The 24989-nt window shown below is 43.0% G+C and overlaps 7 protein-coding genes across 19 annotated transcripts in view; 6 read left to right on the top strand and 1 right to left on the bottom strand.

Moving 5' to 3' along the window:
* LOC117142830 (dystrophin) overlaps nucleotides 1–3729 on the top strand; it is a 134194-nt gene extending 130465 nt beyond the window's left edge. For 4 of the 9 annotated variants that reach the window (XM_033307055.1, XM_033307057.1, XM_033307056.1 and 1 more), the window contains 6 exons: nucleotides 57–415; nucleotides 720–1103; nucleotides 1174–1294; nucleotides 1398–1828; nucleotides 1891–2191; nucleotides 3541–3729. In XM_033307055.1, the coding sequence (XP_033162946.1) occupies nucleotides 57–415; nucleotides 720–1103; nucleotides 1174–1294; nucleotides 1398–1828; nucleotides 1891–2191; nucleotides 3541–3698 (1754 nt within the window). In that variant the 3' untranslated portion in view covers nucleotides 3699–3729. Of the gene's footprint in view, nucleotides 1–56; nucleotides 416–719; nucleotides 1104–1173; nucleotides 1295–1397; nucleotides 1829–1890; nucleotides 2192–2830; nucleotides 3440–3540 lie in introns of all 9 variants that reach the window. The other 5 variants (XR_004459576.1, XR_004459575.1, XR_004459577.1 and 2 more) reach the window with 2 other exon arrangements.
* Nucleotides 3730–6495: 2766 nt separating this feature from the next.
* LOC117142833 (larval cuticle protein A1A) lies at nucleotides 6496–7925 on the bottom strand. Its single transcript, XM_033307064.1, has 2 exons — nucleotides 7778–7925; nucleotides 6496–7487 (listed from the first exon to the last, which is right to left on the bottom strand). Exons 1-2 carry the CDS (start codon nucleotides 7784–7786, stop codon nucleotides 6759–6761), a joined length of 738 nt encoding a protein of 245 aa, XP_033162955.1. The 5' UTR covers nucleotides 7787–7925; the 3' UTR covers nucleotides 6496–6758.
* Nucleotides 7926–9590: 1665 nt separating this feature from the next.
* LOC117145005 (organic cation transporter-like protein) lies at nucleotides 9591–11719 on the top strand. Of its 2 annotated transcripts, none has more exons than XM_033310493.1 (6): nucleotides 9591–9765; nucleotides 9823–10009; nucleotides 10073–10331; nucleotides 10392–10809; nucleotides 10865–11371; nucleotides 11431–11719. In XM_033310493.1, exons 1-6 carry the CDS (start codon nucleotides 9623–9625, stop codon nucleotides 11540–11542), a joined length of 1626 nt encoding a protein of 541 aa, XP_033166384.1. In that variant the 5' UTR covers nucleotides 9591–9622; the 3' UTR covers nucleotides 11543–11719. The 2 variants fall into 2 exon arrangements, with proteins under 2 accessions (XP_033166384.1, XP_033166385.1); XM_033310494.1 differs by having other exon boundaries at nucleotides 10865–11375.
* A 558-nt stretch (nucleotides 11720–12277) lies between these two features.
* On the top strand, nucleotides 12278–15447 carry LOC117145006 (organic cation transporter-like protein). Of its 4 annotated transcripts, none has more exons than XM_033310495.1 (6): nucleotides 12278–12348; nucleotides 12722–13144; nucleotides 13204–13604; nucleotides 13832–14237; nucleotides 14302–14537; nucleotides 14781–15214. In XM_033310495.1, the coding sequence occupies exons 2-6, from the start codon at nucleotides 12999–13001 to the stop codon at nucleotides 15212–15214; spliced, it is 1623 nt and encodes a 540-aa protein (XP_033166386.1). In that variant the 5' UTR covers nucleotides 12278–12348; nucleotides 12722–12998. The 4 variants fall into 4 exon arrangements, with proteins under 4 accessions (XP_033166386.1, XP_033166388.1, XP_033166389.1 ...); XM_033310497.1 differs by having other exon boundaries at nucleotides 12296–12348; nucleotides 12689–13144; XM_033310498.1 differs by having other exon boundaries at nucleotides 12298–12348; nucleotides 12777–13144.
* Nucleotides 15448–16199: 752 nt separating this feature from the next.
* LOC117143485 (organic cation transporter protein-like) lies at nucleotides 16200–18225 on the top strand. Its single transcript, XM_033308198.1, has 6 exons — nucleotides 16200–16378; nucleotides 16495–16630; nucleotides 16701–16959; nucleotides 17018–17429; nucleotides 17485–17991; nucleotides 18054–18225. The coding sequence occupies exons 1-6, from the start codon at nucleotides 16236–16238 to the stop codon at nucleotides 18190–18192; spliced, it is 1596 nt and encodes a 531-aa protein (XP_033164089.1). The 5' UTR covers nucleotides 16200–16235; the 3' UTR covers nucleotides 18193–18225.
* Nucleotides 18226–19189: 964 nt separating this feature from the next.
* LOC117143426 (organic cation transporter protein) lies at nucleotides 19190–21360 on the top strand. The gene is made up of 6 exons (XM_033308132.1): nucleotides 19190–19332; nucleotides 19594–19750; nucleotides 19820–20078; nucleotides 20138–20549; nucleotides 20611–21117; nucleotides 21176–21360. The coding sequence occupies exons 1-6, from the start codon at nucleotides 19190–19192 to the stop codon at nucleotides 21312–21314; spliced, it is 1617 nt and encodes a 538-aa protein (XP_033164023.1). The 3' UTR covers nucleotides 21315–21360.
* Nucleotides 21361–22433: 1073 nt separating this feature from the next.
* On the top strand, nucleotides 22434–24699 carry LOC117145638 (organic cation transporter-like protein). Its single transcript, XM_033311358.1, has 5 exons — nucleotides 22434–22576; nucleotides 22780–23222; nucleotides 23281–23698; nucleotides 23754–24260; nucleotides 24329–24699. The coding sequence occupies exons 1-5, from the start codon at nucleotides 22434–22436 to the stop codon at nucleotides 24453–24455; spliced, it is 1638 nt and encodes a 545-aa protein (XP_033167249.1). The 3' UTR covers nucleotides 24456–24699.
* Nucleotides 24700–24989: the final 290 nt, after the last annotated feature.

Genomic DNA, 24989 nt, shown 5'->3' with positions numbered 1-24989 from the left:
ATCTGAAGCACTTGGTTTGGATTCAAAGTAATATAATTTTGCAATCTCCCTAACAGCTCTCGACAGGATTAGCATGTCCACCGCCTGCGAGTCCTTCGATCGACATGGCCTGCGTGCCCAAAACGACAAGCTGATCGACATACCCGACATGACCACGGTGCTGCATTCGCTCTACGTGACAATCGATAAAATTGATTTGACGCTAATGCTGGACCTGGCCATCAACTGGATCCTGAATGTCTACGACTCACAGAGGACCGGACAAATCCGTGTCCTCAGCTTCAAGGTCGGACTGGTCCTCCTCTGCAGGGGTCACCTGGAGGAGAAGTATCGCTATCTGTTCCGCCTGGTTGCAGACACTGACCGACGTGCGGATCAGAGACGACTGGGACTCCTGCTGCACGATTGCATTCAGGTGAGTTAGTTGTGATGTCATTATACCATTAAAATTACTAACAAAATAACTTTTCATACCCGATAATAAATTTTAATTACTAATTTTGACAGGTGATTAGTTATTGCAGAAATAAAGTAATTTATTATGATTAAATAATTTTAATTGGACTATTATATCTCTGCAAATTAAAATTTATTTTCATAAGGATTACTTGTCGCTTATAGTGGTTTAATTTATTAAACATAAATCAATTTACTCATCCAATAAGCCGTATTAGTTGCATTAAAATCAGAGAAAATAAAACACCACTTTATATTTTTAGGTACCCCGCCAACTAGGTGAAGTTGCCGCTTTCGGTGGCTCCAACATTGAGCCCTCGGTGAGATCCTGCCTGGAGCAGGCTGGCATCTCGCAGGAGGCCATCGATGGCAACCAGGACATCTCCATCGAGCTGCAGCACTTCCTCGGCTGGCTGCAGCACGAACCGCAGAGCCTCGTGTGGCTTCCGGTGCTCCATCGCCTGGCGGCGGCGGAGGCGGCCAAGCACCAGGCCAAGTGCAACATCTGCAAGGAGTACCCGATCGTGGGCTTCCGCTACAGATGCCTCAAGTGCTTCAACTTCGACATGTGCCAAAAGTGTTTCTTCTTCGGCCGCAACGCCAAGAACCACAAGCTCACGCATCCCATGCACGAGTACTGCACCACTGTGAGTGAAATGCTCTTGCATTGTCTAAATTGCGTTGTTCTATTTTAACTAATCTCTTGGCTTTTCACAGACCACATCCACCGAGGACGTTCGTGACTTTACACGCGCCCTGAAGAACAAATTCAAGAGTCGCAAATACTTCAAGAAGCATCCAAGAGTGGGATACCTGCCCGTTCAGAGTGTTTTGGAGGGTAAGTTTCCAAACTTAAGAACGTTATGAATCGATTTTAACTAAATGTTCGCACTATGAGAATATTTTTTTTAAAATAAAACCTTAAATATTCCCAAATCTAGGTGATGCTCTGGAGAGTCCGGCGCCCAGTCCGCAGCACACAACCCATCAACTACAGAACGACATGCACTCCCGCTTGGAGATGTACGCCTCACGACTGGCTCAGGTGGAGTACGGCGGAACGGGCTCAAATTCCACGCCGGACAGTGATGATGAGCACCAACTGATCGCTCAGTATTGCCAGGCTCTGCCCGGAACTTCGAATGGAAGTGCGCCCAAGTCGCCTGTCCAAGTAATGGCCGCCATGGATGCCGAGCAGCGGGAAGAACTGGAGGCGATCATCCGCGATCTGGAGGAGGAGAACGCTAACCTGCAGGCGGAGTACCAGCAATTGTGCAGCAAGGAGCAGAGCGGCTTGCCCGAGGACTCCAATGGCATGCAACACTCCAGTTCTAGCATGACTGGTCTTTCTGGCCAGGGCGAGCAGGGCCAGGTGAGAAATTGGACTTCATTTTATGGTTTCCTTTTATTACTTTCCCCCAATTCATTTTGCAGGACATGATGGCGGAAGCGAAGCTGCTGCGCCAGCACAAGGGACGCCTCGAGGCGCGTATGCAAATCCTGGAGGATCACAATCGGCAACTGGAAGCGCAGTTGCAGCGACTACGCCAACTTCTCGATGAGCCCAATGGCGGCGGTAGTAGCGCCACCAGCAGCGGTCTGCCCAGCGCCCCCGGCTCCGCATTGAACTCCAAACCCAACACTCTCCAGACCCGGTCGGTGACCGCCTCGCAATTGAACACGGACTCACCGGCAAAGATGAACCAACAGAATGGCCACTACGAGCACAACTCAAGTGAGTGGGTGGGATTACCTAGACTCAACTCAAAATGATTGGGTTTCGTCTTGTGTGGCAATTACCATTGTTTAATGGGGAATAATTATCGGGATCTTACCTACTTTGTCTTAGAACCTTATGGCTATTTTAATTTTGAATATAACTTATAAATTAAAAGAAACACCTTAAGGGGAGTTATACATGTAAACAGACAGGCTTAAAGCTCAATTGATATTTTTTTTCAATTGATATCATAAAGCCATCATAATAGCAAAGACACTAGAATAACTTCTCAACTTCTCAGAATATTGAACTATTTTGTAAGGATTATGTTTACATTTAAACAGTACATTTAGGAACTGTCAGATAGACAAATTTTAAGGTCTAGGAGAGGGCTTAACTTAATGGTACCCAAATAAGACGGGCGACAGCAACGATACCGATGGGGAACTTTCCGAGTTGTTGGGGGCTCGGACTAACAGTGAGTGACAACGTCGCCCACTAGCATTAACAAAGGAGCCATTCTGCGAACTAACCTCTAATTGTGTGCTGTTCTTGTCTGTTCTGCTCCCATTCCGCCCGCTCACCCACTCTAATGTACACCCACCCCCACCAATGAAAACTCCATCGGAACTGAAACCGCAAACACACTCGCAGAGGGAATTATGCTGCCGGGCATGAACAGCGAGATGCAGCAACAGCACGCCCAGCTGGCGAGCTTGGCGGCGAAGCATCACCAGCACCAGCTCAGCGGAGCCCTGAATGCGTTGCACCAACAGCAGCAGCAACAGCAGCAGTTGCAGCAGCAACATCCGCAGCAACAAAGGAGCCTGATGACAGGCAATGGCGGAATGGACATTTCCGGCGGCATGCAGACATCGGGCGGATATCTGGGCGACGACGGGCGTCCACCGCCGCCCCCGCACTCCAGTCTCATGCAACAGCAGCACCAGCAGCACTTGAATGGTGCGGATATTAATGGCAGTCACTGTCACCTTTTGTAGCCGGCTCAATTTTCCGACCACCTCTGTTCGGCTTGTGTTGAGTTTGGTTTTCGTTTGCGGTGCCTACTTTAGGGCACTGGATTTTGATTTCATTTTCGAAATGCTTGTGTTGTTTGTGTTGATGTCGCTTTCTCTGTACAACCTTGTTGGAATACAAGTTTCCACCATAAATACTAATCTCGATTATTTCTCTTGCTCTGCTCTCTTTCCACTGCCCCAAATCGCCATGCAGATCTTGCCTAGAATGTGTTGGATTAAAGCGGTAATGCAACGATTAGTGTTGTCATCTTACCATTTCAGAGAATTAAAAATATACTCATAAGCCAGATTTTCTAATCGAGATTTTGTATCTGTTATCCGCAGAGAACTCAAGCGGCCTGGTGACCGTAATCACAGAGCAGGAATTGGAGTGCATCAACGATGATCTGGAGGACTCTTCGAGCAGCAACACTACGAACACCACGACGACGACGACGACCACGGCAACCACGGAGAAGACCTGCGTGGAGCTGCAAAAATAACACCTTCGATACTTAATTGCATGGCATTCAACTATGAAACAAAACAATGAAACAGTATAAGAATCCAAAAGAATTAAATGCATGTGAGGAAATCCAATTGGCTGGCCTGCAAAACATTCTAAATAATCATACCTAAACACCTAAAGATAGATCCATATAACTATTGTGGTACATATATTTATACATTATTGCGAAGAATCAGATGGAAAAGAATTTCAAGAAGAGCTTCGAGAAAGCTGAGAACACTTTTTAGTAGTTATGAAAGATACAAATCTATATATATTATATACAAATATCGAAGCATAAGTAAGTGAGACATATTGAAAGCTGGAAATAATGCAGAAATGATTTAAAGATTAGATAAGCTGTAACTCCCACACATACTTACATCCTATGATATAATGAAAAAAGAAACAACTGTATCATAAATGAAACATAATCATAATTTGCTAGTACATGAAAAATTGTTATAACTCGCACTTTTTTCAAAAAACTGATAGGAAGCAACTCAATTTCAAAGATACAAGAAAAACCAGCTAACAGTTTTTGGTTAGCTTTCATATCATTTTAAAGCTTATACAATAAGTGTTTTAAATGTAAATTTCGAAACATGCAATCAGTTTTAATTTGTATCCTTATTTATTCCGATTTCTTGTGTATTATTTCTTAATATTATTTAATATTAATATCTGTGCTAACTGAAAGTGTGCTGCAATGTTTTTAATTAAAGAACTATTATTAAATATCACTGTCTTTATACTTTTATTTTGTTTTCGGTTGGTAGACAACAAGACCTTCATAAACCTAATCATATGCTGACGAATACGATCACTAAATGGACCACCTTTTCTATCTACTTAATCAAATCGAATCGAATCTTATCCACTACCAGAACCCTCAAATATATTAGGTAATCCACAACATTCCAATGAAACTAGTCAAATTACACTTGGATAACTCAGATATACTTACGAATCAAATGATATTGAAAACTGCTTTAAAATACCTAAATACCACAAAGAACTAATCGAATCGATACATATAGATGTCTATAACTTGATACCCAATATCGTACAATACTCACATCAACATAAGCAAAATATATATCCAAAAGAGAGTAAAGTTTTAACCTAGATATGCCACAGATCGATAAATATTTATAGATATATCAGATATTAGCTATATATTGACATGAAAGTCTTTAGTTTATTTCCTCTGAAATTCCACCTTTAGTTAACGAAATTATACAAAAATTAGGAACGAAAATAAGGACAATATGGAAACATTTTTAGAAACTGCTATTATTTGTGTTTCTCATCTATCAGTTTAAATTATCTAAGCTAGGTTCACTTTTCACTAGAATTTTCGGGCACTTAGTAAATAATGCAACACGACTATACTATATATAGAAATAATTATATAAAGAGATATAGCTATCAACAAAATGCAGTTAGCAAATTATTCAACCACTTCTGTGTAGTAAAATGTCCCAACTATGAGTATTTTTCTAACCCAAACCAAAACCGAATCGTAGTGTGGAAAAGATGTCCTACCAATAACCAATCAAGTTTAATAAAAGAAAACCCTCCGTTTCAAGTTATAAACAAATGAACCAAAATCGAAACAAAAATGCTTAAGTCAACTATCTAATCATTAGTGAAACATATCCCATTCAACGGCGAATATATAAACTTTATATGGGTAAAGCCATCTCTAGGAGTACGTAGTCGAGGACGAATTTAAAAGCATCAAGTCTAGTAACTGAGATCTGAGTTGAGAATAGCCAAAGCTGCCATTTGTTTGTCCACAATTTTATACTGACAACTGATATCAAGCAACGCAATTCAAGCATATCCCGAAATAGTCTTCATCATCCAGTGGTTGTCTACAATAGATTTTTACCTAACGCGAGAACCGATGAGGAAATCGGACGGAGAAGTCCGAGACGAAGCCAAACAATCAACGAAGAAATTATGAATTAAATATTATACAATTGTCAAGGAATACTGTGAGCTATATTAGCCGCTTATTTATATTAGCGGTATGTACACCGTATATTAGTCTCTTATTCTAAGCAGATTACTTAGCGAAATTGTGTCCAACTGTAAAGGCCTCTAGAGCACAGCACTTTTGTATGGTATATCAGCCTAAAGACCCTTAGTTTAAATAATCGTACACATCAAATCAATCAGACGGATAATGATAGACACAAAGCCCCGAGCTTGGCAACTAATCGTTTTTGTTGGAATAGAAGCTTCGAAATTGATTTAGTGGTAGCAGGCATGACTCAATTGTACCTATCTTTTGATACCGTTTATTACAAAACTAAGGACTATAATCGTATTTAAATTGTATACCTAATCGAGTGCAGCGAGACCAAAACGCACTCTGCACACTGATGAACTTTTGAAGTCGGCTGAGGAGTACATAAAATTATATCGATATCGAAAACATTTCAGTATGTTCTACGAATGGTAGCTCATAGAACTTATTAAACATAATACATTAATAATAATACATTATGCATTGTAATAAACTTATTTATAACATACGGTGACATACTCGAAGCGTTTATATACAACACACATATACATATTTATACATAATCAGAAATTATACATATGAGATATGCCACATACGATATCATATAACATATACATATATGAACCATTGCGAAAAGTTGATACAATAAATAAAACACTCATCAATTGCGTTAAAACGTGGTTTTTTAAATTCAGCTTGGCTTCGAAACTTAAATTTGAAAAATAGGTCCTAGGGAAAATCGCAAACAAATCTGTTAGGTTTTTCAATTCTCGTTTTATTTCCTAGACTAACCATTCAACAACATATTCTTAAAGACGTGTACATAGGCTAGGGGTAACTTAGAATCAATCTACATGTTGGATCGGTATCAAATCCCTCGAAGAACACAGAATAAGAGATTGAGAGTACAGCGTTTGGCACAGATATAGCCGGAGTTTCAGTTTTGGGTCAGTGTAAGCTGCGTGCGATAGATGAAGTCAAATCAAATCAGATCAGATAGTTGAGAACCTTGGTCCCTCAGTGATGGTAGTAGGCATGGGGGTCCACTGGAGCGGGTGCCGGACCTGGAGCCGGATAGTGGGCATAGGGGCTGTGGGCCAGGGCGGGATAGGCGGCATGGAAGTGGGCGGAGGGCAGGACTGGAGTAGCCACTGGCACAGACACCGGAGCTGGAGCAGGAGCGGGAGCGGGACCAGGTGCAGGAGCGGGAGCAGCCCGGTGGTAAGGTCCCAAGGCAAGAGGATACGAAAGCAGAGGAGCCTTGGGCACCGGCGGAAGTGGAGGAGCCGGAGCCGGGCCGTAATGAGCTGGAACTGGAGCGGGTGCAGGTGCGACGACGGGTGCCAGGTGCGCGGGTGCCTTGTAGGCCAGCGGCTCCTTGCGGACCACCGCATTGAATCCGTGATGGGGATCCGCTGTGTAGTCAACGGTGCGTTTGGTTCCATCCGGATCCACAACCGAGTAGCTGCCCTTCACCACATCTCCGTGGCGCGTCTCGTGCTGTGACTTCAGGTCACCAGTATACCCATCCTGGATGTCGTAGCCAAAGGAATACTTCGGGTCGGGATCGTAGGGTTCGGGAGCAGCCGGCTTGGGGGCCACATAGGGACCTGGCAGGGGACCATGTTGCGGAGCATATCCTCCGTAGTGATGCAGAGGTCCGGGACCAGCTGGACCGCCATAGTATGGTCCGGGTCCAATCACGCCCGCATAGGCGATGCCAAGCACGGCGCTCAGCAGGGAAATCTAAAAAAATTAAAAAGAAAATGTTTAAAATTAGTGAATTGAAACATACTTCAGGTAATATGAAGACTGTGAAGAGTTGTTTATAGTTATAATTTTTGGCTATTAAACTTAATTGACATAATTGGCATATTAATTTTGAATATTGGAAGGACTTTCAACATGCTTAGAATTTCAACCGACTTTCTTTCTATGAGCAGAATATAATCTTTTAGTAATAAAAACACTTGTTTAATGCATCTTTGCATTTCCCTTGAGAGTTAAGAGCACTTTGGTATCCTTTGTTTTCACACCTTCAGCATAACGATGTCCTTGCAGGGGTATCCTTTCCACTCGCTCACAGTTGTCACAGACTCAGCAGACACCACACGTAAAGAGTGGCCGGAGTATCGTTGGCTTCGACGACGATCGCGCTAGAAGAAGTAACCAAAACTGCAAGCGATCGCTGGGAGTTCTGGCCATTTATACTGGCAAACGGCGGCAAATGTCGCCTGCTTCACATGGCGCAGTCGAGGCAATAAACTAATTTCAGATCAAGAGAGACCCGGCCAGACGGAGTCTTCGGTGTCTTGGGCCAGCGATCAAGCACATGGCGCGGACCAGTACTGTGGTGGCACGGGGGCGGGGATTGACTCTTGCCCACCTGGCGGCAAATCGTGTGCCTGGCTTCAACTTTGGCGCAGTTATCGTGTCGACTTAGAAAGGTTATTCTTCCGCTAAACCATTTAAAGGGTCCCCAGACCCCGGAGCCAAGCCAACCCGAGCTTTGCCCTTTCACTTTTGCGACGTTTACGATTCGGTTTCGATTCGCTTTTCGATCCCCGCTTGGACACCGACTTTTGGCAATTATGTGAAAATTTATTTGGCCGCACACAATTGAAATGTTACATTAACATTGGCTGGATGTTAGGATATGCTGCATTTGGCTGCCGCGTAATTAGCTGAGAAGAACAAGCTGCACCGGGCGATGTTGAGGTTCCATATGAAATGGCAGTTGCAGCGCATGCGCAAAAGGTCAGGTGGTCCACAATTGAATTAAGAGTGCCTGGAGTGGGCCCAAAAGCCAGAGGCTCGCCGGAGAAGGGGGCGGAAACAGGGGCAGCCAGTCGCCACAGCCGCCTAATAAAGCAAAAGGTCAACGCGCTGCTGTCGGCACATTAGTCTGGCCCACAGACCAGGCCAAACAACCACTTGCAGTCTAGGCAAATAATGTCATTAATAATACCCTTCAAAAAGTGGCATGACGACTATATAAGGTTGCTCAAGTTTGATCCTTCAGCTGAAGACTGGTTTTCTGTTTGATCTTCCTCTTAAATGGTTGCTACGTAGCGTGAATGTTGAAAACTGACTATGATAGGACACTTTGTAATAGGAATACTGATCAGTTACATAACTTATAATCAAAGATGAACTTGATATATATTTTGGAAGATCCAATAAAGTTTGCAGCTAGTTCCTAATAGTGCCTGATTAGCCAAAAATACCCTTTCCAGCCTCTAACGGCCAAGTGTCTGCGACAATTCCCATGTTTACCGTTTTGTGAGCTTAATTTATGGCTGCAAATTTGTATCTGGCATCTGGAAAACTATTGACATCTGCATGCATTGTCTTACCCTTGCTGTTACCATCGGGCCTGTTTATGCGACAACTAACTATAACAAAGAATCAAAGTCGTGCCAACCGACGGGCCAGTCGATGTCAGCTGTTTTAACTATTTTTAGCCAGAAGATCAAAGCAATTGATCAATACAAGAATGGCAGGCTAATGCTACAAAGTTGCTAAGAAGACTGAAGACTGAGAAATCCAGTCAATAATGGATTAGTTAAGCACAATATTGGTATGTAGGTATTTTAATTGCAAAAATTTTGCTTCGACAAAAACTTGCGCGATAGATGTGACATCTCCTGGAGATATTTTACCAATTACAGGGCTCACAGCTGGCAAAACATTCGACGGCATATCTGTAATTTTAAAACCCATCCAGCTGTTTTAGCTTTATGAAACATATTGCCTAAAGCCGCTAAAGATAAATTTATGGCTATTCCCAGCGCAGTTTGATTTAGCTTCCGGTCAGTTCTCAAAGGGAGTTGGAAGTAGTCAGTCGCTTGGAAAGTTTTTAGTCGTCGAAACAACGTCTGATGGATTTCAGTCAGGTTCTGGATAAGTGTGGAAACTATGGCAGGTTCCAGGTGATGATCCTTTTGCTGTACGGCTACACAAATATTCTTGGATCACTGCACTACTTTTCGCAGACCCTCATCACCTTCACACCAGAGCATTGGTGGGTGGAATCACAAAATGGGTCCTCACCATGTAACATCTGTTCTTTCTTATACAGGTGCTCCCATGCTGACCTTAAGGGTCTCAGTGTGGAAGGGATTCGCTCCGTATATGAAAACATATCCGCCGCATCCTGCACGCCTCTTTTGGGCGTAGTCAACGGCTCAGGTGTTGTAGCTGCGGACCGAAAGTGCAGGAATTGGATTTTCAACAGGGAAAGCGGCTACGAAAGCATCACCACCGAGGTATAAAGCCATTGAAAAATGTTGCTGAGAAACATTATAATATTGTAAAGAAACCCACTTCAGCTCAAATGGGTCTGTGACAAATCGCATCATCCAGCAGTGGGCCAATCCTTCTTCTTCATGGGCTCCGTCGTGGGCACCATAATCTTTGGCTATCTGTCGGATCAGATAGGTCGTCTGCCCTCCCTGCTGATGGCCACCTTGTGTGGTGCCACTGGTGACTTTATCACCTCCTTTGTGCACACGCTGCCCTGGTTCGCCTTTTCCAGATTTATGTCCGGATTATCCACGGATACCATGTACTACCTAATGTACATATTGGGTAAAGTAACTTTAAATCAAAATATAAGGTTAAATTAATTTATCTTCCTCATATCGTCAGTCTTTGAGTACTTAAGCCCCAAGAGCCGTACCTTTGGCCTCAACATCATCTTGGCTGTATTCTACTGCTTCGGACTGATGACCTCGCCCTGGGCCGCTATTTGGATTGGTAATTGGCGTCGCTACCTCTGGCTGGCATCACTTCCAGCCCTTGGAGTCCTCATTTATCCCCTCCTGATCTGCGAAAGTGCTCAGTGGCTTTTGACCAAAAGGAAGTACGACGAGGCGGTGTTCTGTCTAAAGAAAGTGGCCAAGTTCAATAGGCGACAGGTGGAGGAGTCCGTTTTCGATGAGTTTGTCAAATACTATCGGGAAAGGGAAAGCCAGGATTACAAGCTTAATAGTCACGAGGACACTTTCTTAGCCATGTTTTTGACCCCTCGGTTGCGTCGATTCACTTTGACATTGCTCGTGAAGTCGTAAGTTCTTTACTTTTAGATCTTAGTGCATTACATAATCTCCATTCGTTTGTAGTGTCATTATAACCCTCTCATGCGATGTGATTAACCGGAATATGGAGGGCTTAGGCAGTTCGCCCTTTAAGCTCTTCTCCTTCACATCGATTGTATACCTTCCAGCGGGAGTGGCTATCCTCTTGTTGCAGAACAAGATCGGACGCAAGGGCATGGCATGCACCGCTCTTTTTGTAGGTGGACTAATTACCACGGCGACGGGTTTCATGATAGCCCACTTGGATCCCACGGAGAACGCCCTGCTGTTGGCTATCATGGTGGCTCTGGGGCGCTTTGGAGCCACCGTTTCCTACGATGCGGAAATCCAGTATGCGGCGGAAATCATTCCGACCAGTGTGAGAGGACAGGCGGTATCCAACATCCATGTCATTGGATTGGCATCCAGCTCACTGGCCTTCTATGTGATCTATCTGGCCCAGTTCTACAAGCCTCTCCCCTCGATCTTCATTAGCTGCCTGATGTTCTTCGGAGCTGGACTTTGTCTCACATTACCGGAGACCTTAAACAAGTTGGTATATATCACTGAAACTGAAATAACACATTATTTATTGGGTCGTTTCCTATCAGGAAGTTGCCCGAAACCTTGGCGGATGGAGAAAAGTTTGCCTTGAACGAGAGCTTCCTCTACTTTCCTTGTTTTTCAAGAAAAGAAAAAAATGTTAGGAGTGAAAGTGTATAATTGAAGACAAATTAAAGTGAACCTCTGGCTGAGAACACTGAGACTTAGTTTGTCGTTATCATTCGATTTAAAGTAACCTCCACGAAGACTGATTAAATTAGTATATTTAAAAGTTATAAGTTTGTCGTAAATCATCAAAGCAGATTAATTATATGCACGATGACACCAGAAAATCCAAATAAAAAGAATGATTGACAGCGAATTCCTGAGTTAAAAAACACACAACAAACTATAGAGTTTTTCATTTATTTTTTAAGTATTTAGTTGCCCGAAATTGGGGATTTGTTCAGATTTAGTATAGATACGATATACAAATCGCCTATCTGCTTACAATTTAAGCAGCTCTGACTTTTTGACGTCACGAACTTAATCGTAGCTATAATATCTGTAAATAAACAGCATTGCATGTTTGCAATCACCGACCCCAAAAATCTATACTTATCTCCTCATCATAGTATTCAGCAATAACAAAGGCCTAAGATTTAAAAATAATAATTCCTCGTAACACATACTTTTTACCGGTAGTATGCGTGAGACACTTAAGTGGTAATAAAATAATATCAATAAAAACTGATCAAAGGGATATTTCGAACCGCTTATAAAGATATCTTTGAGATAGTATATATTTCCAAGTACATCGTAATAGGTAACCAGCGATCTATACATTTTCATACAGCTTTCTTTCGTGTATTTGACAATTTCGTTTCACGAAAATGCGACTGCAGGCAATCGAAAGCCCCACATCAAACTTTACTTTCGTTCCGTGCGGTTGACATCGCAATTTCGCCTGAGACGCGCAATTCTCGGTCAGTGACTACATAAAGTTCTATTGTGACAGGCTGTGTTGGATGCAGCCAAACGTCTGTTTCTTATCTTAAATTTAATTAGGAATTTCTCAACGAGCATTTGCTAGCAATCTAAATCCAAGGGACTTAAATAAAATTTAAATAAAATATAAAAGGCTCGCCGTGCTGGAGCCTAACATTTTTTAATAAGATGTGACAGTGAATACACTAAAATTGACTGCAGCAAATTGCAGCAAGTTCTGTTAATTGCATTTCTAATGTTTTAAAATATGTTCTTACCTTGTTTTTTTTTCTTTCATATTTGATGAACTCAATTTTGGTTGCCACAAAATGTAAAAAGTGTCTGAAAAACTATCTATAATTTAATTTGAAGGGCTATGGAAACAACTGCGACTTACGTCCTACAGCACGATTTGTGTTCTTTGTAGTTGTCAGTGGTCCAGCAAATTATTTCTGATCTCGTTCCGGGAAGAATCGCTGAGCGCACTAATTGGTTTTGGAAATTAAGAGGGAATTCAACGCAGCCAATTAGGCCAGTCGCATATGCAGTCGTGGAGATGAGTCGGAGTCGTGTCGTCGTTCGCAGGCTCATCTCAATTCCCGGATAGAAACGTGATTGGAATCAAGTGTTGCGAGTGGAAGGGATCACAATGTTGGAGGTGGACAAAATCCTGGAGAAGTGCGGCGACTTCGGCCGTCTGCAGATGATAATGCTGCTGCTCTTCTGTGTGATCAACGTTCTTTCAGCTCTGCACTACTACTCCCAAACCATCATCAGCTTCGTTCCCAAATACTGGTGCGTATAGGACCGCTGTTCACCACGCCGTATACTTAACGCATTGCTCATACGCCCAGGTGTGCAGATGGTTTGCCCGCCAGCATTGAGTCGCCAGTTGAGTCGAGCTGCCTGCCGTTGAACCGAAATATTAGCACTCCGAATACCTGCTACAGCTATAACTATGAGCTATATATGGGCTACCAGAGCTTTCCCAGCGAAATGGATTGGGTGTGCGCCGATGCCTGGAAACTTACTCTCGGCCAGTCCATGTTCTTTGTGGGCTCTGTGGTGGGCTCTATGGTTCTGGGCTACCTGGCGGATGTGGTTGGACGTCTGCCCATCCTGATTGTGGCCAACCTGATTGCTATGACAGGCAATCTACTGACCATATGGAGTACCAATGTCACGCTTTTCTGTATGTTTCGCATGATTTCCGGCATTGCTACGGATAGCAACTTTGTGATGATGTACATTTTGGGTGAGTGCATTTTTAAACAGATTTCATGAAAAGTGTGCAACAGGTTGAATAAAGTGTTTCTGCCCTTGAAAATAGTCGTCTGCTCATATGCTAAATGTTCAATTTTTGCTTGCAGAAGCAGTTTCATTTCATTTCCATTAGCTGACGAAGGGGTATACTCACGGCACTCGATAATAGTGTTTTATCTTGTTGAAATACAATATTATATACTTCTATACCCAACTTAGTAATGGAGTACATGCGGCCATCGGTGCGCACCCTTGGCCTAAGCATCTGCATTGGATTTTTCTACTGCCTAGGCTCGATGGCGGCTCCCTGGATTGCCGTGCTTATGCGCAGCTGGCGGGGATTCCTACTGACCACCTCCTTGCCCCTGCTGGTGGTGCCGCTTTTCTACCTCATTGTGCCTGAAAGCATTCAGTGGCTGATTTCCAAGCAGAAATACGACAGCGCCGTTGTCTGCCTGAAACAGGTGGCCAGGATAAATGGACGGCACGTGGAGGAGAGTGCCTACGCGGAGTTCATCGAGGAGTGCAAGTGCAGTCAGCAAAACCAGAAGGCGTCACCCCATCTACTTGACCTGTTCCAAACGCCCCGGCTCCGTCGCCATACCCTCATCCTCTTCTTCAAGTCGTGAGTGGTTTAAAGAGTGAGCTTATGCTTTTGATTTTTACTAATTTTCAACACCCACGCGCAGCATGGTCATCACCCTCTGCTACGATGCGGTTTCTCGCAACGTTCAGGGCCTTGGCATTTCGCCATTTGTGATGTTCTCGCTGAGCGCCACCGCCATTCTGCCGGCGTGTCTGCTCATCATCGCCCTCCAAGATCGCATCGGTCGGAAGGCGATGGCGTCCGCCTCTCTGCTGCTCAGTGGCATTTTCATCTCGGTCACCGGAGGCATCATCTTCGCCGCCTCTGCATCGGATAAGAGTGAGTTCAACACAATCAACTGGGGATCAATTTTAAATTGACTTTTGACAGTGAATGGTACGATTACCATTAAATAGATAATTGTGTGGATATTTCAACAGCTTACAGAAAAATGTTCACGTATTTCATAAAGAAGCATAAAATGAGCTGTGAAGCCTAAAAATGTAGTGCTTTAATCGATATTTAATATTGCATTTTTATTCTCAAATAATGATAATAAATCACAAACTTGCATCCTTTTAGCCACCACTTTGCTGGTAAGTCTGTCCGTAGTTGGTCGCTTTGGAGTGACGGTGGCCTACAATTCAGGAGCACAGTATGCCACCGAGCTAATCCCCACCTGCGTTCGGGGACAAGGAGTTGCAGCAGTCCACGTGGCCGGCTATGCCTTCACCTTCTTCAGTGCGTACATCCTTTTCACGAGGAGCGTGTTTTCGCCGCTGCCCGAGATTATCTTGGGCGTACTATCCTTGCTGGGTGCGTGTCTCTGCCTCCTGCTACCAGAAACCCTTCACCGGACATTGCCCACTTCTCTAGAAGATGGCGAGAATTTCGGAAAGAACGATCGCTGGTACACCTTCAGTTTTCTGGAAGGACGCACTCAATCAGCCGCCACACTGGACACCCAAAACGCGAAGATGTACTCGCAATCAACGGAATCGGCAGTCTACTTTTGAGGAAATATGTTTGGATTGTGGAACTCGGTTGGGTATTTTTACTGCAGTTGTAGTTGTCCGTAGAATCCACTAAAGTGTATTAGATTGTAGTACAAGCAGCGGTATCAAAAATTAGACTGTATTTGTAGAATAAGTTTTCCAAATGTGTACACTAAAAACTTTTTCCGTAAAAAGTGATTAAACAATAAATGAATATATTACTATAATACTAAGGAGAAAGATATGATTTATATTTTATATTTAAGTTTAATATCTAAAGTTTAATAACTTTTTTTTTAATATTAGTTTGCCATTTAATTAATAAAAGGTATAGACAATACAAGCGGCGTTTTCTAAACTGTGAATTTGTGTAATAGCGACGCGACATTGTTTAACCGGTCTTAACTCTTTCTATTTGCAAGAATTAAATCTATTTGAATTGTAAACCTATCATAAAGATAAAAGACTGCTTTGTTATGCTCTTGCGGGCGTCGCATTAGTAAAAAGAGAGAACGATAAGTTCGATTTTCTCGACTAACAGATACTCAGCTAGTGAAGCGAAGGACAAATTTGTTTTCGTGACTCTTCTTTGCGGATTGCAGGCGTGGCAAACACTTGGAACAAACTTGGCGTCACTAGGATCTGGATGCATGATGTCAACTTTCTAGGTTTTGCTGTTCCCAAGATCATACGGGCAGACGTAAAGAAGGTCATAATCAGATGGACTCGGCTAGTGATCCGGATCAGAAGTATATATACCCTTATTTTCCATGAATCTAGTATACCCTTCACCCTACGATTCAGATGAGTCTCAAACGATACTCTCCGCATCCAAACAGAAGTCAGTCGTCGGAAGTTGTTCAAACGCTTTCTTTCTTTTCCTAATGCCCCAAGGGAGATAAACTAATAGCAACAGATTCCCCTTGTTTGCACTGTATTAGCGCATTATAGCCTGCACCCAGAATCGGCTATATACCACCTACTGTTCTACTTTGTCGACATCAGTTGATGATTCGCGATTGCAGCGGTTCCGTGTGCCGAAATGGATCTCCAGAGTGTCCTGGAGAAATGCGGCAACTTTGGCCCCTATCAAATCCTTCTGCTAGGACTTTTTGGATACACAAACATTGTGTCTTCGCTGCACTACTTTTCGCAGACCATCATTAGTTTCACGCCATCGCACAGGTGAGAGGGATATTTGTATATACTTTTAAAATCTTCAATTTGAAAAGGTCATGCCACTTTTATTTAAAAAAGGATTCATTCAAGAAATGTATAATTCAGAATTCCTTCCGTTTTAGATGTTCTCAGCCAAAAGACTATCAACCAAATTCCACTTCCCTGCTGTCCTGCAGTATCGTACAGTTCGATGTAGAATTCAAGTGTACCTCCTGGGATTTTGAAAGAGAAAGCAACTACGAGAGTGTCACCACAGAGGTATGTTTCAGCCCAAAAGTATAAAACTGATTTTCTAAACAAACACACCCGTCCGAAATATTGAACACAGCACAAATGGGTCTGCGACGATGCCTACAAACTGGCGGTGGGTCAGTCCTTCTTCTTCATTGGATCCGCCCTGGGAAGTATATTCTTCGGATACTTGGCCGATCGCATAGGACGTCTCCCTGCCTGCGTTCTGTCGACCTTGACAGGAGCCTCTGGAGATTTCTTTACCTCCTTCGTGGAAAGTTTGCCCTGGTTCTCGTTCACCCGGTTTATATCCGGTCTGTCTATGGACACCCAGTATGTCCTGATGTACATTTTGGGTATGTACACTCAAACAATTTTCATCAGTGGTTCAGAAAAACTCTACCCTTCTTACAGTTTTCGAGTACTTGAGTCCACAACACCGCACCTTCGGCCTAAACATCATCCTGGGCGTCTTCTATTGCGTTGGGCTAATGATATCTCCGTGGATAGCTATTTGGGTGACTAACTGGCGGCATTACCTCTGGGCTGCATCACTTCCAGCTCTGGGAATGCTACTATTCCCAGTGTTTCTCCACGAGAGCGCCGAGTGGCTGCTGACAAAGGGAAAATTCGAAAAGGCAGAAAAAAGTCTTCGAGGTGTCGCCAAGTTTAATGGACGCCAAGTTGATGACTCTGTTTTCGATGAGTTCATTAAGCATTACCGCGAAAAGCTAAACAACTCACAGAATAAAACTTCGGATACCTTTATGGGTATGTTGAGGACTCCAAGACTGAGAAAGTTCACCATTATTCTATTGATCAAATCGTGAGTTAAAATGAGATATAATCAACATGTTAAACTATCTTTTATCTTATTTCAGAATGATAATTACAATTGCATTCGACATTCTGAGTCGCAATGTTGAAGGCGTGGGCATATCGCCATTTAAGCTCTTCTCCTACTCTGGATTTTGTTACCTGCCTGCCGGCCTCACCATTATCCTATTCCAGAACAAAATCGGGCGAAAGGGCATGGCATGCGCCTCCCTGTTCGTGGGTGCCATAATCACGGCGGCTACTGGCTACTTGGTGGCCACCTTGGATCCAAAAGACTACTCTGTTCTTTTGGGATTCATGGTCAGTCTGGGAAGATATGGCGCAGTGGTGGCCTACGATGCTGAGGCCCAGTATGCAGCTGAAATTATTCCAACCAGTGTGAAAGGACGAGGAGTGGCCAACATCCATGTGGTGGGCAATGCCTTCGCGTTCTTCAGCTCCTACATCATCTACTTGGGAACTTTCTACAAGCCACTGCCATCTCTTATGATCAGTTTCATTCTGCTAATCGGCGCTTGTTTGTGCCTGGCTCTACCCGAGACTTTGCACAAGTAAGTCTTCTACATTCCGAATACATCAAAATATTCTAATATTTATATTATTTTTTTGGCAGAAATCTTCCGCAGAATCTCGAGGAGGGCGAAATGTTTGCGAAAGGCGAGAAATGGTACTACTTTCCCTGCTTTTCACGCCGACAGAAAACTCAGAAGTCTGCATCTCAATTGGAGTCGTTCGGCGGAATTACAAATTAGTTATAAGTTTTTATTCAAAATACAAATACATATTACAAATCACATCAAAACATGTTTACTGGGCTCTTAGTTATATGGGCAATTCTAGACAAGTTCTGTTTGGACACGAATTACTAGTTATATGGTTTCGGACACTCATAAACGCTACCAATTTCACCATATTCTGGTTTCATTTCTAGAACTGAGGTCTTTGTTATCCCAGGCCCAGACATTTATTTCTCATAATGCATTTTTATCTGGCCCTGTCTACACTTAATTAGCTTCTGTCAGACTTTTCGTAGTTCCGGAAATATTACAACAAAATGCCATAAAATTCCAAGTAAATCACGTTGTATAGAAAGTGATTGGTGGATTTACTTAAATTTTACGACTTCATAGCGTTGCTATAAAAACAAGTCACACACACCACACGTTTTAGCTTAAATACTCAGTACAAAATATTTATTATGAGTGTCTAGCACCCTGTCTAATGTTACTCTGTTGTCTTAAGCCCGCTCAAGTTCAGCAGTTAGTTTATGAATATGGACAGGTGAGAGTAGTCAGAATGTAATAAGTCGGATCTTTTGCATATTTAAATTGATGTTTCCAAATTATCCGTAGGCTTTTCAACAGAACATTTTTATGATACCAACGAGACTTTGTTTGCGCAGATTAGCCTGTTTCTATTTGCCAGACAGCTCTATTTTACTGGACCCCAAAACACCCATGGAGATAAAAGTAAGCCCAAACTTATGTTGTGCGGGCGTCACATTAATACTCGGCCCATGGGTCTAGAAAGAATCTCTCCACACGCCAAACAGACGCCAGACGTCGGAAATGGTTCGCAAGCTCTGTTTCTTCCTCATGCCTCGGTGTAAGATAAACTAGCAGCAGATATTATGTGTTTGCAGAGTATTAGCCACATGTCCAGGTGCCGGAATGGTGTATATACCAGCTGCTCGCACCCTTCGCTGGCATCAGTCGGTGGTCTGCGATCACGGCGGTTTCTTGTGCCGAAATGGATCTTCAGCGTGTCCTGGAGAAGTGCGGAAACTTCGGCCCCTACCAAATCCTACTCCTTGGACTCTATGGATACACTAATATAGTGTCCTCGCTGCACTACTTTTCGCAGACTCTGATCAGCTTCACGCCCTCGCACAGGTGAGCATTTCAAAAGACCATTTTCATCTATATGACATTTATCGGAATTTCATTAAAAAAGTATATATTTAAATTATATTTTAAATTTATTTCGTATATCTTAAATTGTAGTAATAGATATTTCAAATGTAATTTCTCGAATCAGTTAATCCAATCAAATATTAAGCTAAAAAAATAAATACATGCCAAATCAAGACCACATCTAATTTCACAACAAACGAAATATGCTCACCTTAAATATTTCCAATCTTTATATTTTAGATGTTCTGCGCCAGTGGAAGAATATTCACAGAATTTCACTGAACGGCTGTCCTGCAGTGTCATTCAGTATGATGTCGATAGGACCTCTTTTCGGGATTACAAATGCACCTCCTGGGACTTCGATAAGGAAAGCAACTACGAGAGTGTCACCACAGAGGTATGTTTCAGCCCAAAAGTAGAAAACCCATTTTATAATCAACACTCTCGTCCGAAATATTGAACACAGCTCGAGTGGGTCTGCGACGATGCCTACAAACTGGCTGTGGGTCAGTCCTTCTTCTTCATTGGATCCGCCCTGGGAAGTATATTCTTCGGATACTTGGCCGATCGCATAGGACGTCTCCCTGCCTGCGTTCTGTCGACCTTGACAGGAGCCTCTGGAGATTTCTTTACCTCCTTCGTGGGCAGTCTGCCTATGTTCTCGTTCACCCGTTTTATATCTGGTCTCTCTATGGATACACAGTATGTCCTGATGTACATTTTGGGTATGTTTATATTAAATATTTAAGTTTTATACACTGTATTCAAACCCATATTATTGCAGTGTTCGAGTACTTGAGCCCACAACACCGCACCTTTGGTCTGAATATCATCTTGGGTGTTTTCTACTCAGTTGGCCTTATGATCTCGCCTTGGATAGCAATTTGGCTGGGCGACTGGCGCAGTTACCTATGGGCGGCATCCCTTCCAGCTCTCGGAATGCTAATTTTCCCGTTGTTCCTTCACGAAAGCGTCGAGTGGCTACTAACAAAAGGAAAATTCGACAAGGCAGTTAACAACCTCAAAAGTGTTGCCAAATTCAATGGACGCCAAGTAGATGACTCTGTTTTCGATGAGTTCATCAAGCATTATCGAGAGAAGTTGAACAGTGCCCAAAATAAATCCTCAGATACCTTCATGGGTATGTTGAGGACTCCAAGACTGAGAAAGTTCACAATTATTTTATTGATCAAATCGTGAGTTACAATAATACTGAGATATTTTGAACATGTTAGAGCTTCAGTTATATTTTTTCAGAATGATCATTACAATTGCGTTCGACATCCTGAGTCGCAATGTTGAAGGCGTGGGCATATCGCCTTTCAAGCTTTTCTCCTACTCAGGATTCGTCGTCCTTCCTGGTGGTCTAACCATTATCCTGTTCCAAAACAAAATCGGGCGAAAGGGTATGGCCTGCGCCTCGCTTCTTGTTGGTGCCTTCATCACGGCGACCACCGGTTACCTAGTGGGCACCCTAGATCCAGCGAACTACTCCGTACTCCTGGGATTCATGGTGTGCTTGGCAAGATTCGGAGCGGTTGTTGCCTACGATGCGGAGGCCCAGTACGCGGCAGAGATTATTCCCACTAGTGTTCGAGGACGAGGAGTGGCCAATATCCATGTGGTGGGCAATGCCTTCGCGTTCTTTAGCTCCTACATCATCTACTTGGGAACTTTCTACAAGCCATTGCCCTCACTCTTGATCAGCTTCCTCCTCATTATTGGCGCTTGTTTGTGCCTAACTCTTCCAGAAACTTTGCACAAGTGGGTTTTCGATTAATTAATCCATATAGCTATATATAATAATTATTTTATCCTGCAGGCAACTCCCACAAACTCTAGAGGAGGGCGAGATATTCGCCAAGGGCGAGAAATGGTACTTTTTCCCTTGCTTTTCACGCAAACGGCAGCCGAATAAATCCGAATCTCAGTTGGAGTCAGCCAACGAAATTACAAAGTAGTTATAGTAAATGTATTAAGAATATAATAAATGCTAATGCCAAAGAACACAGAGTAACAACATGTTTACTAGTATCTTAAGTTGTATGGGTGGTTACTAAGACTATAATCCCAAGCTTTATTGCCTATGACAATACAAAAAGTATCTGATTTCATCATATACTGACCGCATCTATAGAACTCAGATATTTTAATCCTAGGCTCAGACATTTATTAAGTTGCGTAGTGCCCAGTTACTCTCCCATGCGGTTCGTTTAAACTTAATTAGCTTTTGTCTACGACATGATTTATATAGATCACGCCGATGGTTCCGGAACTTTACTAGCCGGCGAGATAAGCGAAGTTTAATGGCATTCTGGAGAGGCTTTGTTTGGCGCCTGCGAGAAGTAGACCTGTAATCTATACTATATATAATCTATATCTCTAAACGAGAAGCCATTAAAGTGTCCAGCCACAAACAACGAATCCGTATATCCGGCAAATCCCCCCATTAAAAAAGGCTCCATTTCAGGCGTGACTTACAGCTCGGCAGCGGTTAATCCGTCATAAATCTAAGACAAAGTCAACAAACAGAAAGAAGCCGAATTTTTCGAGAAAGTCCGTCACTTGACCAAGTTAAATGCCTGATAAGCGTAGGAAAACGCATTTCACAAAAGCCTTATTTACATGGAATCCAGAAATCAAGGTCATGTATCGCTAAGATTGACTAAACAGCATGTTGATACAGTTTATGTTGATCCACATTTAATCATTATAAACATCAATTTTATGCTAGGTAAACAAATAACTTCTGTATAGGGTTGTTCGTTCACCTGTTCCGTAGACTGTTTGCTCTGGCCTCAGCATCTGCATCTTATCATCGGCACACACCCCAAAAAGCGAGAGATTGCCTAGCCCAATCTCGGTGTTACTAATTACCCATCCTAATCAGCGACAACGCCTATATCTTTATACTATATAAGGCAGCTGCCGATCCTAGTAGGCGTCAAAATACTGCGCGTACAGCAGAATGTAGTTGACTCGTTGCTGTGAAGATTCAACGCGCTGTCCACATAAACAAAATAAAGTCAGTTAGATACTATTAGTACGTTTAGTGCAAGTACGATTTCTTCGAGATCACAATGGATTTCGACCGCGTTCTTGAGAAGTGCGGAAACTTCGGAAGATTTCAGTTTGTCATTCTAATTCTCTACGGCTACACGAACATTCTCAGCTCGTTGCACTATTTCTCGCAGACCCTTATTACTTTTACACCCGAGCATTGGTAAGTTATTGTATTAAAGAGTTAATTTACAAATATCCTAAATTCTATAGTAAGAACAATGATAGTTTCCGATTCTGATTACATTTTAATTGGTTGATCAGCTTTCAATAATTAATTTAAAAGTATTTTCACCTAAAACTCAATTTTCAAATAATTTGTATTCGGATATTTAATAATTGAATTAATTTACTCCTAATCTCTAGGTGTTCCCACGATGACCTAATGGGCTTGGGTGCCGCGGAGCTGCGCTCCATTTACTCCAACGTTTCGCACTCCTCCTGCACCCTTCTCTCCGAGGTGATCAATGGAACTGGAGTGGCCTCCGAAGAGTCCTGTCAAGATTGGATCTTCGAGCGGGAGAACGGCTACGAGAGTCTAACCACTGAACTGAAGTGGGTCTGCGACAAATCCCATCAGCCGGCGGTGGGTCAATCCTTCTTCTTCCTGGGCTCGGTGGTGGGCACCATTTCCTTCGGTTTTCTTTCTGACCACATTGGAAGATTGCCGGCCATGCTGATGGCGACTCTATCCGGTGCAACTGGTGACTTTATTACCTCGTTTGTGCACACGCTACCCTGGTTCGCCTTCTCGAGATTTGTGTCAGGACTGTCCACGGACACCATGTACTACCTTATGTACATCTTGGGTAATTTATGATATTCTGTCGCTAATGTTTCCAAACTAACCGATTTATTTTCCAAAAGTCTTCGAGTACCTGAGTCCCAAGCGTCGCACCTTTGGTCTGAACATCATCCTGGCTGTATTCTACTGCTTTGGACTGATGACCTCGCCCTGGATCGCCATGTGGATTGGTAACTGGCGTCGCTACCTCTGGTTGGCATCACTTCCAGCCCTTGGAGTCCTCATTTATCCCCTCCTGATCTGCGAAAGTGCTCAGTGGCTGCTGACCAAGAAGAAGTACGATAAGGCAGTGGCCTGTCTGAAGAAAGTGGCCAAGTTTAATGGCCGCCAAGTTGAGGACTCTGTGTTTGATGAGTTCGTAAAGCATTATCGCGAGAAAATGAACGAGGAGAGCAAGTTGAACAAGCAAATGGATACTTTCCTAGGAATGTTCAAGACTCCCAGATTGCGTCGCTTCACCACCACATTGCTGGTTAAATCGTAGGTCTACTGTTTTGCTTTTATGAGATACAAATTCAAGACGTCATCTTTTTAGGGTCATCATCACGCTATCCTACGACGTAATCAACAGGAACATGGAAGGGCTGGGCTCCTCGCCCTTCAAGCTCTTCTCACTCACCTCTAGTGTTTACCTCCCAGCTGGATTCACCATCTTACTGCTGCAGAACAAGATTGGGCGGAAGGGCATGGCATGTGGAGCACTGCTGGTGGGAGCCATCATAACCGCGGCCACAGGATTCCTGATCGCGGTACTGGATCCCAAAGAGAATGCTATCCTGCTAGCCCTAATGGTGGGTCTGGGTCGCTTTGGATCCACCGTTTCCTACGATGCGGAGATCCAGTATGCGGCGGAAATCATTCCAACCAGTGTGCGTGGACAGGCGGTGTCCAACATCCATGTCATTGGATTGGCATCCAGCTCACTGGCCTTCTATGTGATCTACCTGGCCCAGTACTACAAGCCCCTGCCCTCGATCTTCATAAGCGTTCTAATGTTCCTGGGTGCTCTACTCTGCCTGACCCTTCCCGAAACTCTTCACCAGTAAGTATACAATGTGCTTAAAAGATGGCTTAAAGTATCTGATAAATGTTTGTTTTTATCAACTTTAGAAAACTACCAGAAACCCTGGCCGATGGTGAGCGCTTTGCAATGAACGAGAGCTGCCTGTACTTCCCATGCTTACACAAACGCCGCGAAAGTCTGACCGAGCATGAGGACCGAAAGTCTGAACCCTAGAGAACGATGCACCTGATCAACCTGCTAGCCACTTAACCTGAAGATGGGGTCAGCGAAATGCTGACCCCCGTAACCGAATGGTCTGATAGTTATTACTCATGTGAAGGATGCATAGTAATTAAACCAAAACCGTTGAATAGAATACACTTATCTAACCCTATACATATATCCAAAACAGAACTGGTATAAATAAATGAAGCACTCCTTTTTTCACAATAAATATATAAATAAATAATGAACTGAATTGCTTGATTTCTTACTCGCATCTCACATTATCACAATTCAGCCCTGTCAAACATTAAAATATATAAATATATACACTTTTTTTTAATCGCTTATCAAATCCAGATGTTATGTCGACAATATCAAGGAAAAACTTTAAATATTTCATAATAAATTTGTTGTTAAATTGCCAATATAGTGCCTCAAAAGCTTAAATATTTTAGTCCCATTATCGATTCTCCCATTAAGCGCAAGATGTCGTAATATAAATGAATAATTGAAACAAACATGAGTATATTTCCAAAATTAAAG

Source organism: Drosophila mauritiana, chromosome 3R (assembly GCF_004382145.1).
Source record: "Drosophila mauritiana strain mau12 chromosome 3R, ASM438214v1, whole genome shotgun sequence".
Taxonomy (NCBI): domain Eukaryota; kingdom Metazoa; phylum Arthropoda; class Insecta; order Diptera; family Drosophilidae; genus Drosophila; species Drosophila mauritiana.
Note: the sequence above shows the minus strand (reverse complement) of the source record. Positions and strands in the feature narration are given on the sequence as shown.